Source organism: Sardina pilchardus, chromosome 2 (assembly GCF_963854185.1).
Source record: "Sardina pilchardus chromosome 2, fSarPil1.1, whole genome shotgun sequence".
NCBI lineage: Eukaryota > Metazoa > Chordata > Actinopteri > Clupeiformes > Clupeidae > Sardina > Sardina pilchardus.
The window spans coordinates 15,076,287-15,097,666 of record NC_084995.1 but is presented as its reverse complement, the minus strand read 5'-3'; the positions used below and the strand labels follow the sequence as shown (position 1 = coordinate 15,097,666).

The window sequence follows — 21,380 nt, the reverse complement described above, 5'->3', positions numbered from 1 at the left end:
TAATCCCTAGAATCGCACGGTCTCTCGTCACTGCATGCAGATATGGGACATTTAGTACTTATTTACAAGAGGGCTCTTTGTAATGACCAGTTACTGTACCATGGGCAGGAGAACGGTCAACGAGAGCAGCGCATGGCAGATGCCAGTTACATCATGGAAAAACCAGCGAGCAACTTATTTCTCTTTTCCTGATCCCATGGAAAATGTGTCTCACACTCAACTTTCATCCACTCCACCCCACACCACACCCTGCACATGCAGGCTCCTGAGACTAATACTGGGGCAGAGTCAAGAAACAGGAGCAGGGGCAGGAACAGGAGCAGGGGCTGGAGAGAGGGCAGGGGTAGGGGCAGGGGTAGGGGCAGGAGAGAGGGTAGGGGTAGGGGTAGGGGCAGGGGCATGAGAGAGGGTAGGGGTAGGGGCAGGGGTAGGGGTAGGAGCAGGGGTAGGAGCAGGGGTAGGGGCAGGAGAGAGGGCAGGGGTAGGAGCAGGGCCAGGAGCAGGGACAAGGGCAGAGGCAGGGGCATGGGGCAGGAGATAGGGCAAGAGCAGGAGCTGGAGCAGGAGAGAGGGCAAGAGCAGGAGCAGGGACAAGGGCAGAAGCAGGGGCATGGGGCAGGAGAGAGGGCAAGAGCAGGAGCTGGAGCAGGAGAGAGGGCAAGAGCAGGAGCAGGGGCAGGAGAGGGGGCAGTACTTACGGTCTTCTGAGCTGTCCACACTGTCCACGCTGTCGGCATGGTGACGGTGGAGGTGTCGGTAGAGGCTGAAGCGGCTCTTGCGCGTGCGCCCCACGCCCTTGATCTTGGGCTGGTCCTTCACGTCCAGCTTTCCCCCTCCGCCGTCCGAGCGCCCGTTGCTCTGTCCCGCGTCGCCTGCGGGGGCTGTCCTGTGGTCAGGCGCGTCTGCGGGCTGGTGGACACACAGTTTGAGGGTGGACACACAGTGGTGTGGATTGTGTGGCAGGAGCAGCCTTCACTCAGGCTTTACTCAGTTATGTCTTTTTCAGAGTGCTTGGCCAAACTTTATATAACATCAAACTTTTACTTTGCAAATAAAAGTGTTTATTCACACTGAGGAAGGCACTAAACCGAAACGCGTCAATAAGTGTGCAATAAACACTTTTGTACGCACAGTGCAGCCTGTTTTTTATTCCTATTACACACAGTGGTAAGTTCTAATAGTGTGATATTACACTGACACTAATACACTGATATTACGCTGCCCTCCTTATCACAGCACAGACAGAGGCTCTCTCACCTGTTCCAGTGCTGCGGAGACAGCTCGGGTGACACTCCCTACGTCGGTCAGTCGATGGTCCTTGTCGTCCCAGCGACCGTAGGCCAGGTCAATCCCCCCGACGAAGCCCACAGATTGGTCAATGACAACAATTTTCTCATGATGTGCCCAGAGATAGACAGAGGACGAGACATGATCAGGATGTCTCATCACCTGGGTATAAAGAATTACAAGTTATGTAGGATTTGAAACACATACATATTCACGTACGCACACATACAGTACACACACGCACGCACACGCGCACACGCACACGACGCACACACACACACACACACACACACACACACACACACACACACACACACACACACAGAGAATACACACACACACACACACACACACAGAATACACACACACACACACACACACACACACACAGAATACACACACACACAGACACAGAATACACAGACACACACACCACACACACACAGTCTAAGAGAGAGGTGTTACCTTGATGTTAGGGTGTAGGTGCATAAGTGTCCGCTTGCTATATCCACTGTTGATGCCCAGTGCCAGCTCCACTTCCTTGTACAGCATGACAAAGATCTTCACTCCTTGTTGCTGAGAAGTTCAAGCAGAGATGAACCATTAGCCACTGTGGTTAATCATGTTAAGAAGCACAGACGCCTATTGATTGTAAGAGGGCACACAACGGTCTCAGTGTGTGTGTTTATCGATCAACAGATACAGTGTTGTCGCTGTGAAACCATGATTATTACAAACATTATTTGCTCTGTCAGTGAGTTGTTTGCATTTCTTTTTTTTTGCACACTTGCAAATGTTTGGCCTGGAAACACCATGGTTAATGAGACAAGCAAAGATCAATGTTTTATTCAATAACAATAATAATGGCAAAGATACAGAGAGGATAATATCGACCAGAGTAACCAAGAGCATGGCTCCTGTTTTTCCAGCTTACCGTACATCAGTTGCATATTAATCACTGCTATTGAACACAACTGTATTCAGCCACTATATGCTAACATTTCCTTTGAGGAGTCTTGAACACAGCAGTTGTCCTGAACACTTGATTGACGGAGCCCAGACGAACCTGTTAGCAAATGTGCTAACAGGTTTGACTGGGTTGAACACAGCCTCGCCGCATTCTTCCATTGACTTACTTATTTACAGTAATACAGTGGTCACATGGGTCACCGTGTGGTTTTATAGGACAGCGGGCCCGGTGCTAGCTGGTTTTGCAGGCTAGCTTCAGTGGTTATCTGGGCAGCACAGAGTAAAGGCCTATGCGTTGTCTGACATGCATTTTCTGACAACACTTCATTGTCTCTTCATTATGTACCTATTTTTCTTGTTGATTTCAGTATGTGTTTCAATTAAGAATTGAAACCTAACCTATCTGAGTCCATGCAGGCCTAATGGTTTCACCCACAATCATATGAGATTGTGTCATTGAGTGCAAATTCTTTGCATGCAAGTAATTTCTGTGTAGGTGTCTGTGTGTGGGAATGTTGTCTTTCTGCACCTGCTACTCCCACACAAAGTTATAAAATTGTTACATTTCAACCACTTTTACCTGTTGTGATTAAGTTCTAAGAAATAAGCTCCAATAATGAGCAAAACATTGTTTTATTATACTATAAGTCATTATGGCTGCATTGATTTAAAAGCCTAATGATGTGGTGGGTTCACCAGACCTGGGAACATTGGCTGAGTAACAAAAATATGAACACCCTACGAGAGTTAAATAAGCTTTCAAAGCAGCAGAGCAGAGGTTGGACTTACTGCCTTGCGCCTGAGGATGCAGTCTAATCGCCAGTGATTGCCCTCCACCACCGGCCGCTTCAGGAAGATCTCCGGACTCAGCCTGCACACAGACGGGCAATGCACTCGTATATTTACATTTACATGTATATTTATTAATTTGGCAGATGCTTTTATTCAAGGCCACTTACAGTACAGAGGTAGTATAATATTTAAGCTATAGAGCTGCAGCAGTTACAGCAATATAATAACATTGAAGTTATATAACTACAGTTACAATAGTATAACAATAGTATAACATTTAAGTTATGGTGCAGACGAGACCTTTGCTAGGAATTACAGGTGCATCAGTCAATACTAGTACTAGAGGATAGGAGTGGCTACAGTTTAAGCATTAGTCACGTATGGCAGGACGGGAGGTGATAGAAGAGAAGGTAGAGGAGGGAAGTGGAGAGGAAGGACGAGAAGGAAGTGTGGTAAGTGCATATTAGGTCATCATACTTCATATAGATATGTCAACTTGTGTAGCAATAGTTGGCCTATGGGTATGCGCATCAGGTGTGTAAGGTCATAGCCTCAGGAGAGGTCATGGAGTAAGTGCAGCACATCCACATACATATTATGCAAGAATATGTAATAATAACAAAACACCACCGCCTCCTCAAACACTGTGTCTGAATAATAATTTACAGTTTACAGTGTTTTGCATTTTGCTTGTGAGTGAAAGAGCTCGGAGCTCAGCGTTCATAGCAGTGAGAGATGTGCATTTAGAGTGCAGTGTGACAGAGGGCTGAGGGACAGTGATGTCTCTTCAGGTTTTGCTCATAAGGAAGTGCAGTAAACTCATAAAGCAGCACACAGGCCCATTTGTCATAAAGAGGACCGGGGCCTCTTTTATTTGCATACAGGGTATCCGTTTACTTTGACAGCTACTGTATGTCTTCACGGATATCCAATATCACACAATGTGCACGCACACACACACACACACACACACACACACACACACACACACACACACACACACACACACACACACACACACACACACACACACACACACATACACACACATACACACACACACACACACACACATACACCTGGATCACATGACATGGCCTATTTTGGGCTGGCTATTTTAGGGTGTGAAGATAATAGAATCCTATTCACTAAGTGATCAGCACTTCAACTGTGATCAAGCACCCCTCGGCTATTTATAATGGAATTACTAAGCCTACTGGTAACGTGTGCGTATAATAAAGTGAATTGTACTGCCTCAACAGTCCTTCTTACCACCAGTCAGTGATGAAGATCTCCTCTCTGGCCTCCTCCATAGCATTGGCTAGGTCCTCCATGTAGGTTTTCCCATTGACATACCTACAGTTTGAACAGGCAAACTGACTCAATATCAAGATACAGAGTAATGTGGCTTCTTATGTATATCTCTATAGTTAAAGGTGAGGTGATAACAAGAAGTCTGAAGTAAACTTGGAAGAGAGTGCAGAGACTGTGCAGAGCACTGCAGTGCATACTTTAATATGTAGAGACTCTGTGCAGAGTAGTAGTGTACAGTATACTTGAGTGCGCAGAGAATGTGTAGAGTAGTATAGTGTACACTTTAGTGTGGAGAAACTGTGCAGAGTACTACAGTGTATATAGTACTTTAGTTTAGTGTGTAGAGACTGTGTGTAGATTTGTATAGTGTCTACTTTAGTGTGAAGATACTATTACCATTTGGCTGGGATGTTCTCCTCCTCTCTGGCGAAAGACTCAAAGCGATGGTCCCTGAGGAAGGCCCTGCCGTGCTTCCGCGCAAAGTCCTCAATGGACTGCCCCCACCAGCGTGCAAGCCGGTAACTAGTACATTTAATCACCAGTGCCCTGAACCAGACAGAGAGAGAGAGAGCGAGAGAGAGAGAGAAAGAGAGAAAGAGAGAGAGAGAGAGAGAGTATGGGACCAAGTTATTATTGTAAAGGCGCAGATCATATGTTATGACATATCATTATCACCACTAATGGCATTGTTTATGAAATTGACCGAGGCGGTGTTACATGCCTCGCATGCTGAATGATACGGTATGCCTTACAGGAAGTGGTCACTGCCTTGAGCTAAAATGGCGGCAAAGAGGACACGCACCTGCTGAGGCTGTCGATCCGCACCCCGTGGCGCGTCTCCGTCTCCTTGGAGTCCATCTTGACCGTGAACTCCTTGTCAAACAGGAGCACAAAGGAGATGGCTCCAGTGTCCGGCTTCATGTACAGCAGGAAGGAGTCCTTCACCACCAGCCACCTAATAACAGAGAGAGGGTGGGAGAGAGACATCTTAGAGGGCAGGCATGCAGCCACCTCAACGATAACCCAAAGCAATCAGCGTCACTGTTGGCCATGCCAACGCGGCGTCTCGTCAGTGGCATCCCTTAAATGGCATCAAAATGACAGCCTGCGCCAGGGCCACGGAGGGGCCTATCAGCTGAGCCAGAGAGGCTGGATATCTGCCAGAGCTTCAAGGAGACAACCGGACTAATCATTGTATTCAGCGCGTCTCACTGCGGGTAATCTCTCTCTGGAGCCCCGGCTACGCTGTGTTCCATGCCATGTGGGAACAGACGACCGCTGACAGAGTTGAGAGAGATGATTGTGTTCAAAGGAGCTTTATCTGGCTTCTCTCAAAGTGGACATCTTCAGCCGTGGACTTCTTCCACTGTCTCTTGCATCCCTTGTGCTGCCTTTTTGGACGCTTGGTGTAATCCAGCGTGCAATCTATTTATAGCATGTGCCAACAACACGCTGGTTTATCTAAAGATGGCACACGAGAGGTTTCTGTGTCGCGCCACTGACCTTTTTGACCAGCGGTAGCCGACCTTGCCCTGACCGCAGCAGTTCATTCCTGGGATGCGATGCCCGCCAGACCTTTTCTGGATCATCCCCTCTCTGGAAGAGACCCGCAGAGATGACAGAGTAGTTTTACACCTCACAGACATGGCAAAGACGAATGCTCACAGATGTACGCTTAAGATTCACATACAAGGGAAAGACATATGCTCACAGATGTACGCTTAAGATTCACATTCAAGGCAAAGACATATGCTCACAGACACAGTTTAAGACTCAAATACAATGCAAAGACATATGCTCACAGACACACATTAAAGATTCACAGACAAGGCAAAGATGCATAATCACAGGCATACATTTCAGACTCATAGACAAGGCATAGACACACATGTAAGACAGCAAGCTTTTTGATATTTTAGTTTGATATTATTTTCCATGAAAGAGGATATGTGTAGTACATGTTTGAGGAATTAGATGCACCCATTTATGAACCTGCAATTGCGATGATAACAGTGAGTTCAGTCTCACACAGGATGCAGACATGCATAACTGCCAAGAAAAAGAAAGTGTCCTCACAAGCCTTTTGGTCCCAAGTCATGAATGAAGGACATCTGGCTCACATCGATAAACTCCATCTTTGATGAAGAAAAAAGCAGCCGATTAACACCATCAAAGAACCCAATTAAAAGCCAGCACTTCATTTTATCTTCGGAAAAGAAAATAATACTCAGGAGGGGGGAAAAAAAATCAAACACGGTCCTCGCGTAGAGAAAGTGACCCATGAGAAAGACTGCAGGAAACTGCTGGATATTGAGGTTATTTTTGATAACTACTGCCTGGGGAACAGATAACTGCTCCAGCCTCAGGCTCAAACCCTGCAACTCCTCTATCGTAGATAGGAAATACATCATTTAATTTCACAGGAATCAATCTTCAGTAAATTACAGTTTTGACTAAAATAGCACACCTCTCCTGTGTAGTCTATGGAGTGTCGTGTAAGGAGATAGGCTTACTGTGGCGTGGTACTTTCTGTACATGGCCATTCTCAGCAGCTTGTTCAGATAGTCTTCCAGTTGTCTCTGCCAAAAGATCAAATACGTATCAGTATTATTTGTCAGTGCCAGGGTTGTTGGTTGATATTATATTAATATTAGCCTAAAACAGGAGCTTAGAACTTTGGAGTGCTTTGCTGGTTTATGTGTGTGTGTGTGTGTGTGTGTGTGTGCGTTTGGGAACAGAGGGGGTGCTTTACAGTAAAGTAAGACAATGTAAGATTCTCAATGTACTGGGGAAGAAAGAAGCGAAGGACAACACTCTTCAGATTCTGAAGAGTGCTGTCCTTTGCTTCTTTCTTTCATTTATGGTTTACATGGGATTCAGCAGCCAGTTAAAAGACTTGGACTTATCAGAAGGCAGTAGTGTGAGAGCGTCTCCTCCACTTCACAATGTACTAGGGACCCATTAACTAAACTAAGTAACAAAGTTCATCTTGTGTGTATGTGTGTGTGTGTGTGTGTGTGTGTGTGTGTTTGTTTGTGTGCGTGTGCATGTGTGTGTGTGTGTGTGTGTGTGTGTGTGTGTGTGTGCATGTGTGTGTGTGTGTGTGTATGTGTGTGTGTGTGTGTGTGTGTGTGTGTGTGTGTGTGTGTGTGTGTGTGTGTGTTTGTGTAAAGAGCCTCTCACCCTCCGGCTGGACACCTGCTCCTCTCTGGCCAGGTCGTCCCCTCCTCGTGGCAGGTTGGGCATCTGCCTCGCCTCGCTCCTCCTGATGCTCTTCCTCCTCACCGTGTGACTGACAGAGAGGGAGAGAGGGAGAGAGAGAGAGAGAGAGAGAGAGAGGGAGAGAGAGAGAGAGAGAGGGAGAGAGAGAGAGAGAGAGAGAGAGAGAGGGAGAGAGAGAGAAGAGAAGTAGAAGGAATAAAGTGATTCACAATGCTGCAAGGTGCATTTTGAGTAGATGGTATGATTTAATGACCTATAAACCTAGCAGAACAAAAAAGGCTTCATTCTCTAAACTAACTATCAAAGCTGATCTGGCATGAGGTGTATCACTACATTTACTCAGGTATAAACCCCCAGAGCTTTTAAATGCATGAGCTGCTGTCACACTACATATAGATAACACACAGTGGTGAGTCATACAAGCTCTTCCTCTCCTATCCCTCTCTCATCTGGTCTCCTTTCTTCTCCCATCCTCTCCTCCCTTCCCCTCTCCTCCTCCCTCATCTCCCTCCCCTCTCCTCCTCTCCTCCCCACTCCTTTTATCTTGTCTTGTCTGGTCTCTCCTCTCCTCTCCTCTCTCCACAGTTCTCCTCTCCTCTTCTCCTCCCCTCTCCTTCCCTCCTCTCCTCTCCTTCCCTCCTCTCCTCTCCTCTCCTCTCCTCTCCTCTCCTCTCCTCTGGCCTCACCTGCGGGAGGGTAGGGGGATCCTCATGAGAGTCTTGTAGCGCAGCAACTCCCTGTGCAGCTCCATGAAGTGCTTCTCCTTCCGCTTCACCTCCCAGGTGAAGGTGCCATGCCGCAGCTCAATCTTAAACACCGCTGGCATCTAGAGAACAGGGTGGAGAGGGAGAGAAAGAGAGGTTGGAATTTTAGACAGACTACCTTTGGAGACAGCACAATCTTTTTATCCACCCACCTGCCTTGTGTCATACTAAGTGGATAAGTAGTATTACCATAATTGTGCAACTATAAGCCACAGCTTATACACTGATTCTGTGAACGGGCCCAGTTGATATGGCGTCAATATGATTTTATTCCTTTTACAGTAACTTGCATAAAACACTATCCTGCGGTTTATACACAATGCGGCTAACACACAGGAAATGACTCATATCTTCAGTGATTCCAAACATCAGAGAAAGATAGAGACTATGATAGAAATAAAAGAGAAAGAAAGAGAGAGAGAGAGAGAGAGAGAGACCAGTGACAGAGAGAGAGAGAGGGCTAACACACAGGAAATTACTCATATCTTCAGTGATTCCAAACATCAGAGAAAGATAGAGACTATGATAGAAATAAAAGATAAAGAAAGAGAGAGAGATAGAGAGAGAGAGATAAAGACCAGTGACAGAGAGAGAGAGAGAGAGAGAGAGAGAGAGAGAGAGAGAGAGAGAGAGAGAGAGATTCCTCCGCCAGACGGGTGTCCTCCCCTCACCTTGGAGTTGCCCCTCTGGGTGAAGCGGTCGTGTGCGGCGGCGGTGCGCTCCACCTCCAGGATCTTGGCGGTGATGGGCGTGGCCACCAGGTAGATCTTGGCCTCGGTCTCCTTGAAGCCCACGGTCTGGTACACGGCTGAGAAGGGGATGCAGGAGTCTCCTGCGGATCACAGTCAACACCACAGCACGGCCCACACGTAAGCACTGGGCCCCACACGCAGGTATGCAAACAGGCTTGTAGTGGGTGAGGGTGTGTGTGTTTGTGTGTGTGTGTGTGTGTGTGTTTGTGTGTTTATGTTTGTGTGTGTGTGCGTGTGTGTGTGTGTGTGTGTGTGTGTGTGTGTGTGTGTGTGTGGGTTGTGATCAACAGATACAGTTCGTTGTCTGTCGTTTCATGTTGTAATTGTGCTCTGGCTTTCTGGCTGGCCCAAATGTTATTTCCATTCAAAGAGTTTGTCCAAAGGGTTGATTTACGTAACCCAAGGACAGATAGTATTGCGGTCTGGTTGTTGTTGTTTCATGTCTTCAGCTACCATATCATGTTGCTGAAACAATTAGGGAACAAGATTACTTACCGGGTGGCGTAAGAATTTCAGGACATTAGAGACAAGGTTCCATTTCAGCCACAAAACTACAGTAGCACTCAATAGGTCATTTTCTTAAGTGGCCTTTGCCTAAATCCTACATAGTCTTGGGCCAAAATGTCTAGAAGTTTGAAGGACAAATTAAGAAAACAAACAAATAAACAAAAACAAAAACAAAAGCGCCCTCTGGAAGGATCCCTCCATCTGATATAAAAAAAGTCTTCCTTACCTGTGTGGGGTAAGTCAACCTCTTCCTCATCCCCGAAGTCCAGCTCTCGGGTGTCCAGGTTGTCCATGGTGTCACTCGCGTCCTCGCTGACCAGGTTCATGTTGCTTCTGGTGGGCTGGAGCTCCAGGGTCATCCTCAGCAGTCCGCTCCGTGGGCAGGGCACGCCTAGCGAGGGAGGGACACCACTCTGGGTTAATGAGTGACCGTGTGAGGGGCTAAACGTCTGACTGGAGGTCTGCCAGTTAGATGGATAATTAGATAGAGTCTTTATTGTCCCATAGGGATAATCATTTCCATATAGCCTTGTTGGAGAAGATTCTCTCATGCCAGTGTTCTGATGAAAGACAGGCGTGGTCATATAAATCGTCTTGACCAGGAGAGTGCTAGTGTCGGAAGTGTTGCGTATGTATGTGCACTGTCAGTCAGTCCTTCGCTACCGACACACACACACACACACACACACATCCACCCACAGTCACACAGCTGTTGTGATTTCACAACACTGTCAGGGAGGTCATATCTGGGTCATATCTCTTCATATCTCTGCACTATAATGTCCATGACTCACAAGCATATGCAACATTCCATAGAAAGTTATTTTGAGGTGTTTACAATTATAAATGCATGATACAACAAGTCCTGTTCTACAACATGACCTTGTGCTTGTATGACACATACATACATTTGAATCTATTACTGTATGTGCTGCACATCACATGTGTGTGTGTGTGAGAGAGAGAGCGAGAGAGAGAGAGAGAGAGAGAGACAAAAAGAGAGACTTTCAAAAATCCTTACTGAGGGGTTAAACCACAAATATCTTAATTACGATGTCTAATAATACAACTCTAAGCACATTTAAATAATGTTTACTGAATTGCTTCCAGAATATTTTCCAAAGTATTTTCGTACGACATTTGGCCACTGGAATCTCTGTGGACGTTGCATGTTTTGGGAAAATAATGTCACCCGTGCATTAAAAATAGCCGCAGGGTCACGTAGGCAGTTGACTGTGTGAAGATTCCGTCCTTCATTCTTTGTAAGCCATCAGCTATGCAGCTGTGCGGGGGACAGAGACAGACTCCTCCATGTCATTCTCACAATATTACATAAATGACAGAACATAACCCTGCATGGCATGGGAGGAAAGTGCACTGTGCTGATTCAGGCGTGGGAGGAAAGTGTACTATACTGATTCAGGCGTGGGAGGAGAGTGTACTATACTGATTTAGTTACTGACCGCTTGAACCCTAATTTAAATCACTAAGTCACCACAGCTAGTCACTGAGCTCTAATTTAAATGACGGGCAAACAGCAAAGTAACTCAATTTGCGTTGTGTGTGAACTAAAGCTACTGTATGGGGTATGGGAGCACTGTGCTGATCCACCAATGTATATCAGAACCTTGCTCATCACAATAAATGAGCTCATTTGACATGTCATTTAATTGACTTTAAATAGACAGCCCAGAGACTGTCAGGTGCAGAGAGAGCCATGTTGAGTGCAGATAAATGTGTGCTAACTGCACCCCCAATGGGCCGAGTCCAGCGCTAACCTCAGACCGGCCAATGCGGCCATCTGCCACAGATAGGGACCGTATGCAGGCCAGGATGTGTGCTTCTCAGGAAGTAGCTGAATGGGCTCCATAAAAGAGCCATAATACGGAGAGCCACGTCATCCGTGTCTGGCACCACCATCCTTACTCTGCATGATGATGACACACACACACACACACACACACACACACACATGCTCACACACACAGATGCTCACACATGCTCACACACACAAATTCACGCTTAAAACACTCCTTTGCTGTCACAGAAGCGGGACAACAGAGCTATAATAAAACAGCGTATCGCGTCTAGAACTTTTTATTGCTTCTTGCAAACAACCTTTTCAGGGATCAGAGACAGAGAGAGAAGCCGTCGTCACAGCCAGAATCACTACCACACAGTGCACCTGATGTACAGCCAATGACAGTGTCATTCAGAATGTCCAGACATCTTCCTATAAATCTCATCCAATGTAAAAGACCGTGGTGACTGTGAGCTTCTCCTTCAGCTAAACAAGGTTATGATTCTAGCGTTGCTAGAGAGTAGAATCACCGTCACACAACTCACTCTTCTGTCCACTGGGCTTCAGCTACAACACCTCAGCTGCCAACTTGTCTTTACAGTAAAGTACACAGCACCAAAATGTACCGTAGAACCATGAAGAATAAGCACATGGCCTGGGCAAAACTAAGACCACAGTTTACTGTAAAAGAGGCTTTGAAAAGATTTCTTGTTCTGTGACAGAACCCAAGCAAAACAGAAAAAAAATGTTGGTGGTTGTTTTGGCCGTGGATTTATCCATTATGTCACTCTTAGCTCCACCAGCGGCCAGCTCAAGAACCTTCTCTCTCCAACATGTCTGAACTGGTGGACAGAGTCTGTCTGAACCCTCCCCCATCTGTCTGGGACATCCACATATTTCTGTGGATGGAGAGTCTTCCTCTTTCTGTTCATACTTAGTTACAAATCATGTAAGCCTTCAGGCAAGAACCCAGAAGCTTCTGGGTTGTATAAAGCATCCGAAACACACACTTGAGTTAGGAGTGTGGGTTTGTGTTTCATGTTGCTAGATTGCCAAAGATGAATTTCCAGTGTATGTAAATTTAGTGGACAATAAAGTTTTTATCTATCTATCTATCTATCTATCTATGAATCTATCTATCTATCTATCTATCTGCATACCTACCTATCTATCTATCATCTACCTATCTCTACCTATCTATCTATCTATTCCACATTCATACTTAAGTGTCCTTCAGTATTTCTACTTCAAATGAGGAGAATGTAGGACCACACAGAGGCAGAGAGAGTTTTAGCCATTTCAGTCACGGTTTTATGGTGTGCCATGACTTTGGGGCTCCTGTTACTCCCAGTTTAGGGTGAGGTCAACCAGGAGAGGCCTAAGGGCGAGGAGAAGGCTGTTACTCACACACACACACACACACACACACGCACACACACACACACACACACACACACGCACACACACACACGCACGCACACACACACACACACACACACACACACACACACACTCTACTATGTCTTAACATTCAAAAAATACATCATGATACTCATACATCATACATACTGTAGCTGTTACTCACACACACACACTCCCCTATGTCTTCACAGTCACAAGATTCAGCATGTTTGCTTTAGCTGTTAGTCACACACTTTCATTGAACTATGTCTTCATTGAGAGGATCCATCTTGTATCTTTAAAGAACCGTGCAACAGAACCGTGCCCCCTCTGCTCCCGTTCCCCCCTCTGCTGTGGGGTTCAGGGGGACGGCGTTCCTGCACGCGATTGAAAAAACACTTTGACCTGAATCTCTCCGGGAACGCAACGCTGACAGCAAAGATAGAAGGAGGGTTTATTTTTGGGAGTGCACCATGTATGCGGCACATCCACAGTTCATGCAGGGACCGGCAGAGTTCTCAAATAGGCAACACACACACACACACACACACACACACACACACACACACACACACACAGCACACACCACACACGCCATGTATGAAGCCACGCTTATGTCATATGTCCGTATATATACACATAGCACATGAGAGAGCTGAGCTCTACTGAAGATCACTGGGTCAAAAGTTGAAGTTTCCTGTGTCAGCTCCTCGCCCCTCCAAAGACAACAGCAGAAGAGCCCATGCATCAACCTCCCATTGCCCAATGACTAACTGAGAAACGATACCCTAACACTTGTCACTATGATTCAGCAGAATGGTTAAGGCTAAGGAGTCTAGGGAGTGAGAGTACACCCCCCCCCCCCCCCCTCTTCCCTTCTCTGCTGTGTGTTGCTGTAGCCAGTATCAGCAGCACTCCAGCGTGAGAGAGGCCACTCCGGGCCAGTCCTGTGGGAGCCGCCGCTTCCTCTGTGCTGCGGGCCCCGTGGAGTATCAGCTCTCGCTTCCTACACACCAGTTCCTGCCAGCGCTCGCTCACTCGCCTCACTCGCTGTTGTCACGGGCAACGGTGGGAGGGGGCCCGGCAGTGTTTTGGCGGAGGACGGCCCGCTGTCGTCATCGCCGTTACGCAACAGGACAACGTGTCGGCGGCCGGCGAGGAGGCTACTGCGTGCGTCTTCACTCGTGCTCGGTGAAGGCTGCTATAGGACAACAAGGCAGTTCGCGTTTTAGCCGGTCACCAGGAACTGGTCACTGTGGTCACTGGTCACCCAACGGTCACCCAGCGGTCACAGGAACTGGTCCAAAGCTGTTTAAAGTGAGAGGACACCTGGCTGTGGATGACATGCATGTGGGCTTTCAGGATGGTCCCTGATGACCAGTGTTGACCTGTGTGTGTGCTGAAGAGAGTACGGTAACACTGGAACAACTGGACTTAATGAGGCCGCTGCTGTTTGTTCCTCTTGGTAATGAGGTGGTCAAATGCAGTGGGGGCCAGTGAAAATAACTGCAGCGAAACAGAGGCACACGCTGTTTCCATCAGCTAAACCTCCCAAAAAACTGGACTCTCCCGACCGTGAGAGCCAGCACATCCACAGAGCGACAGCTTATTGTTGGGGTGAAATATGACACACCATGACAACAAGTTCCATCACGCCTTAGCCAGCGTTTCACAACAACATACTGCTCGTCATCAGATGCAAAATCACTCAAAAATCTCACAGTCCTCACAGTCAGACCATAAGCTTTGAAATATGGCCAGTGAATTAAATAATGAATTCAACCATAATGCAAACACTTCTTGGTCTCACTTTAAACTTTAAGTTTTTTGACCCATGAAAACAGAGGGCTAAATGACTAAAAGACATAGTCATAGACATAGACAAACACAAGTCATAAATTCACACCTTGTTCAGCAAGATGCTTTTATATCGCATTAGGTAGTCGCTTTGGTACATTTCTCGAATCATCCTTCATATTTGCAACAGTAAGTGCATTTCTCAAACCAATTTAAATAGCAAAACACCATGGATTACCTACAGAAGCAAGTTTCTTGCTTAAAATCCTTAGTTCATCTCTCAAAACTAAATATCTGTGTCAATGAACATATCAGTGCCGGCAGAATGACAAGTTCTTGTGTCATTGTGTACGGATAAGAAAGTCAAATGGCTTAGTCATGTTGTCAATATCACAGTGTACTTTCGAGGGATGTTCTGATGTAAACTATTGCTAAGGTTTTGATGACAATTCTTGTAAATTGTAGATTACACCTTAGTGTATGTGGGAGTTTGATTGCAAGACACTGGTATGGACAAGATTCACATTTACGCTTTTACTGTTTTTTTGTTGTTGTTTTTTTTGTTACTGTAATTTGTTGACAGACCATGTCATTGCAATTTGCATGGGTGTACTAAAACATTTGGAACTTGTTCAAAGAAATGAGAAACTACCTTTTTGATGTGCACAAGTGACACAATGATGTGAAGATTGAACAGGTAGTTTTGAGAATTTCAATTCTGATCTGAGAAGTGTACTAAAGCCACTGAGAAAAACTGTAATAGTAGGCTGTGCTTACACGCTGTCATGCCTGTCCCTACTGTGCCTACCATGACAGGATTACATCTCTATCAACTTCTTATGAATGACTGATGCCCTACTGACAAGATTCACTGATGGCTTTAGCCAAGACTGAGGGTTTAGGCAAACCAGTTATGCATCACCTCGCTGAAGACTATGAAACACCACAACTTTCAGATTGAGCTGTCACTGAAAACAATCAGTGACAATGTTATATTCTTTATAAGACAATGTTCATCTCCCATACAAACATATTGTATGAAATCAAGTCTTCTCCCTTTACATGTTAGTTCACATTCATGCCATTATCTTTAAAAAAAAGTTTTACAATGAAATGTGTTCCTACACAAAAAATAGTTTACAGTCTCTCTTTTTCTCTCTCAAAGCCAGCCATGTAATTGATACACAAAGCTAGCGTGAGCGGAAGTGCATAACACAACAGTCGTACCAAAACAAGAAGATGCAGGAAAAAAGAAGCAACTGGATTTGCGGTGTGGCCGGAGAACAGCTGTGATAACAGGAGCCAAGGCCGGAGACCCCGGCTGTGCCCGGGAGCCCTACTGAGGGCCTCCGCACGTCTACATGTCCAGCCCGGGGCCGGGAGAGGCTCCGGCACATTCCAGCGCTGACACAAAAGCCCCTCACACGGACGTGACACAAGATAGAACAAGAGACAAGACGCGCCGGCACCAACCAAACACCGCGCCGGCGTCTCAAAAAACATCCACAGCTACAGCTCAGTGTGTGTTGAGACACACACACACAGTTCTTGGTCCGCCATACAATGGAAACACATAGAAACACCTACACACACACACACACACACACACACACACAAATACACAGAGTCCCTAACATACAAGCACATTTGAGCACATACTGAGCACCACAAAGAACTTTTCAGTGAGCCAAAGGTTATGTACGTCAAGCCCTCAACAAGTGCCCAACACTTCCCCTCCCATGAGAGCACAGAAACCCTGAGTGGCCCAGTGCCGACAGAGACAGAAGTAGACAAGTGGACGAGACAAGTTACCCAGAGAAACACTTCATCAACCTGCTGCGCCGGCAGACGTGGCTCCTCCATTGGTGACGCCTCGGAGTAATCCAGCTGTTGCCTAATGCCCACGTAAAGGAGTGAAACAAACGCACGCTCGCACTCACTCACACACACATACACACTTGCCCCAACTCTTCTCCCTGTGCTCAACTCCACTCCCAGACTGGGCGGTGGAAAGATCGCGCGCAGGCCAATGCCTCCGAGGGGGGAGGAGTCTGGGAGGCGGCTCTGGTCCCGGCCATCCTGAACTCTCCACCAATCAGCTTTCACGCAAGTGCACAATCATTCCAGGAGTGTCTTCAGCTACAGAGGCCAAAGTGTACAGTATGTGTGTGTGTGTGTGTGTGTGTGTGTGCTTGTGTGTATGTGTGTGTATATGTATGTACTGTATGCACTGTATGTATACAACACAAGCATAAAAAGAGCTATTATGCACAAAGAATCAGCAAACATTTCACTAGCTGAACACATCATGACATTTAATCCTAACATGCAATACACTCTCTTCTTCCTTTTGTTAATGTTTAGTCAACAAAGGAAGTTTGTATATTTTTTGAGAAAAATGCAGTGAAAAGCTGTTATCTCCCCAAACAATAACAGAGAGCAGGAATTTAACCAACAGTCTGACTCTGAACACAAACATCTGTTCAAACCGCTCTCGGGTCTCGTGTAGTATGATAACTGCTGCTGGAGTTCATAGAAGGAAATGAAACGTTTCCTCCTCTTCAACTTGGCTACGTGTGGTCTGTGCCACCACTATGAGATAGCTAGACGAGTGTATGTCTTTTATTCATGCAGGCTACTTTCTATCAGGGATGAATACTGTATGTACTTCCATCCAAAACAAGGCAGACAACATGAGAACGAGCCGAGGATTAGTGAGTTGCAGTTGCCAGGGGGAAATAACAAAGATGGAATTTAACCTTTGATTTGATACTTGTGTTTCTGTTGGGTCTCACACTTTTGAATGGACTATTCGGTTAAAGCTTAACCTAGTTCATTATGTTCCTTATAATTAATACAAAGCCTTGTGAATTCATCCTTTCATTGGAGACTAATCTGGTTCTTACAGTTTTTCTCTATTTGATATTTCTGTTTCGGTAACTGGTGTGTAGATGGTAAATCATGTGCTGATGATAGAATGTTCTTAATGTCCTTGATTCTTAATTAACTCATTGCATTGACCAAGTCATGTGTGTGTGTGCAGAGGAGGTCCAGCAGTCAAAAGGAACGGAACTCGCACACCACTATAGCTGATGCAAAAGAATACGTTTTTATTGTATGAAAAAGTGCTACCCAAAAAGTGTGTGCAAAAAACACACTTGTGCAAAACGCAAAACGCACAGTGCATCTGAGGATGGTCTGAATAGGACCGAAAACGTTTTGCACGCACTTTTTGGGTAGCACTTCTTCATACAATAAAAACGTAAAAACGTATTTTTTGCATCGGCTATAGTGGTGTGCGAGTTCCGTTCCTTTTGACTACTGGATGTACTACTTTTGGAAGTGACGCACCCATCAGGACTGGAGTTACTGGCGCGACACCCTTCCTGTTTTACCTGTGCAGAGGAGGTGAAATGATACAATGATCCGCTGATATTATGATACGATGTGAGGTATAAATGTGTGTGCGAGAAACAACTCATTGTCTCTTGGGTGCCCAGACTTGGCCTCTGTATCCCGATTGGCTGATGCACATGAGCCTGATGCATATGCAGATATGAATAAACTACTAACGAGAAAGACAAAACCTTATTTCAGACTCAGTATGTATAGCTCTTTAAGCTAAATGTCTTCCACACAATCACTATAGGGTTCAAAGGTTAAATGATATCGTTGATTTCTGTAGACTTGGGTTAATGGTCTACACATCACTGGGACGTGTAGTCTTCTCCACAGCGCTGGGAACAGATGCCGTGCTGCGAGACGGAGGGGAAAGCAAATAACAGCCTTCAACACAGACACTGGGCAGAGGAGCACCTAGAGAGACCATCCATCATTCTGATTTTTCAATTTTACGCTGCACTCGGTGCGATGCCCCTCAACTGGAGCTGCGGTAATAATTACCCCACAGGGGAACGACTGGCAGAGAAATGCATCAGTACTCCTCCTCCCATCTCACAGACCTCAACAACATCTCCCATCACAGCCCTTAGCTCACTGCAGCAGGACCTACCCGCCTGAGAGTCCTCGACTACGCCGGGGGGGGGGGGGAGAGAGAGAGAGAAGGACAGAGGGAGAGAGAGAGAGAGAGAGAGAGAGAGAGAGAGGAGGAGAGACAGAGGGAGAGAGAAAGTGTGTGAGAGAGACCAAGTGGCACATAGACTGATATAAATATCCTAAAGATTATACAGCGAATTCTTTAGGCATGCAAGTACAGTACATGGCTAAACAACAAGTCCATTAAGAGAGGGAGTGCAGAGGAAGGACTGTGAGTAGATACTCTCTGTAGTCAGAGATATGGAAAGAAAGGTTAAGCTAACAAAAACTGCACGCCAGATCAGATAGCTACAATAGCCTAAATACATGTGTACACACACACACACACACACACACACACACACTGTACACACACACACAAACACTATGTTTCGAGAATAGCCAAGGTTGCATTCTTTGTAAACCAGCCTCCCCATGCTGTGGCATTAATCTAATTACAAATAGATTGTAAATGAAGTTGGCCCTCTATATTAACAGGCATGTTACAGTATTATAGGTCTAAAAAAGCAAACACACTAGCCAGAAGACAAGACAGTCACAGCACTACAGTCCAGTCAGGCCTGGCCAGCACTCTTTCAGCTCCATTCTATCCCTGACACAGCCAATTTGTCCATCGTAATACTGACTTGGACATTTTCTCAGATGTCAGAGGAAGGAAATCTGAGCTAAACGCACTCAGCTGACCTTGGCCATATCGTCACAGCCTGATATAATGTCTGAACCGACTAGAAAATATATTAGCCGCATATCCTCACAGCCTGATTTAATGCCAAAGTGACTAGAAAAGACATTAGCTGGATGGAGCTGACTGAGACACAGCCCATTATAGGTCTATCACTCCAGCTGCCCAGTGAATCCAGAGAAGCGGATGATGATTGCTCATGTCCTTACAGACAGGGTAAATAAATGACCTTTAGTGCTACGATTTAGCACATGTAATGTCAATATACAGACAGAGACTCGTGTCATTGGTGTTGACTGTGTAAACACACGTGTCCAGCTCCTCTGCGCTTATCGTTTGCTCTGAAATCATAAAGCGGCGAATGCTCAGAGAGCTGAATGGCAACGTAGTGATCACTACGGGAAGCACCATGTTCCTGTCATATTTTGCTACGCAAATGTGATGATGTATGGAGAGTGGGTTATAAATATGGTGTCCCTTCTCTTTCACACATCATCAGACCAGCAGGACTCCGAAGAGAAGAGAAAAGAGAGAGTCCTATCAATAGTAATGTCACCAAAACAAGACACAACAGGCAACAATTGAGACTGTGTTCTCCCGTCTGTGTTGTTGCAGAGGAAAGAGAACCCTCCAACATGTCATTCAGACACAGCAGTTACTTACATAAGTACCACATAAGTGATACTTTAACAAAGAGAAAAGTGATCGTTCCTATACAAAGATGCAAAGAGTCAGAATGAGTTAATACACATGCAGAAATCAACTAGTGTCTGAGGAACTGAGTAGATTTACTGTAAGAGATTCATAGCAAGTGAGCTTACAACAGACCAACCATGGTGCAATTTCTCCCTCTTGTGGACAAAACAGGTACTATGTTTTTATAGAGAAACAGCATTTGAAAGTCCCTTTTACTTGAACAGATTGTAATCTATTATCTGTTTGCTGTCTGTTTCCGCTGATGATAATAAAAAATACAGTCACAGAAAAATACAGTAGGATATTGCTCTCTCTCTCTCTGTATCTAATACTTGCTAATCAGTGAACTGTAGGTTAGTGTCACCTGTGATTTTGAAGTAAACACAGTAAACAACTTCATAACCTACATTTACTTCTGAACCATCTGATCTCAAGCAATAAAAATGAACTTCGAACTTTGAACAGCACCATTGTCAGACTGTTAACTCAAAGTTAGTCAGTCAATATAAATGTGTATATGATCAGTGATTACAATGAGCCAGCAATCTGTCCTAATGTTAGAAAATGTAATTCAAACCCTCGTTTTTGCTGGACTTTTCTCAAAAACAGCAAACATTTGTTCAACACAACATGTCCATTCTACAAAACAACAACTACAAAAAAGAAACCATTATTCAATGTTGACAGTAATTAGTCATTTAGTAAGCCCATTTGTACCTTGAGCGGCAAGAAAGACAGACAGTCAGAAAGAGAGACAGAAAGGAAGGAAGGAAGGAATAGAATGAAAAATGAAAGAATGAAAGAAAGAGAGAAAAAAGAAAGAACATGAAAATAAAAGCAAGAAAACAAGAGTAAAAACAAAGAAGCAGAATTACCTTCACCTAATCCTTGGTGTGGCGATCTGTACGGACTTCGTGCTCGTTCAACATGTGCTAGTCCTGGTCAAGGCATGGCATAATAGCATTTACAACCTATTTGCAGCATGAATCACCCAAGCAGGGCAATAAATTTGGGTGGCGCTGTGCGTACGAGCAGAACTGGGCATGTAATATTGAAATGTCCAGGGCCAGCTGAACTAAAGCCACACAGTGTGACTGGACAATTCCACATAGTGTAGTGTGACTCTGGACATTCATCTCACTGGCTCATTTCTATTGTTTTAGCCAGCCATTGGCCAACTGTTACTACACAAGTTGACATATTGTATCTATATGAAGCATAATGACCTAATATGCCCTTTCCACGCTCCTCCCTCTCTTCCCTACCCTACCTCCTTCCTCTCCTCTTTCCTCCTCTACTGTACAGTACCTCCTCTTCAACCACCTACTCTTCTCCTTATA

At 45.4% G+C, this 21,380-nt stretch overlaps 1 protein-coding gene across 3 annotated transcripts in view; it reads right to left on the bottom strand.

The window, feature by feature from the left end:
- The window catches only part of pld1a (phospholipase D1a), a 33,352-nt gene extending 12,327 nt beyond the window's left edge, over nt 1-21,025 (bottom strand). Inside the window, exons 1-15 of one of the 3 annotated variants that reach the window (XM_062520091.1) lie at nt 20,916-21,025; nt 9,834-9,998; nt 9,020-9,180; nt 8,271-8,410; nt 7,546-7,654; nt 6,876-6,941; nt 6,439-6,497; nt 5,866-5,958; nt 5,165-5,317; nt 4,759-4,908; nt 4,321-4,404; nt 3,046-3,127; nt 1,753-1,863; nt 1,258-1,449; nt 699-909 (exon numbers count right to left, since the gene is read on the bottom strand). In XM_062520091.1, the coding sequence (XP_062376075.1) occupies nt 699-909; nt 1,258-1,449; nt 1,753-1,863; nt 3,046-3,127; nt 4,321-4,404; nt 4,759-4,908; nt 5,165-5,317; nt 5,866-5,958; nt 6,439-6,497; nt 6,876-6,941; nt 7,546-7,654; nt 8,271-8,410; nt 9,020-9,180; nt 9,834-9,966 (1,744 nt within the window). In that variant the 5' untranslated portion in view covers nt 9,967-9,998; nt 20,916-21,025. Of the gene's footprint in view, nt 1-698; nt 910-1,257; nt 1,450-1,752; nt 1,864-3,045; nt 3,128-4,320; nt 4,405-4,758; nt 4,909-5,164; nt 5,318-5,865; nt 5,959-6,438; nt 6,498-6,875; nt 6,942-7,545; nt 7,655-8,270; nt 8,411-9,019; nt 9,181-9,833; nt 9,999-16,418; nt 16,593-20,915 lie in introns of those variants that run through there. The other 2 variants (XM_062520073.1, XM_062520082.1) reach the window with 2 other exon arrangements.
- Between the last annotated feature and the right edge of the window lie 355 nt (nt 21,026-21,380).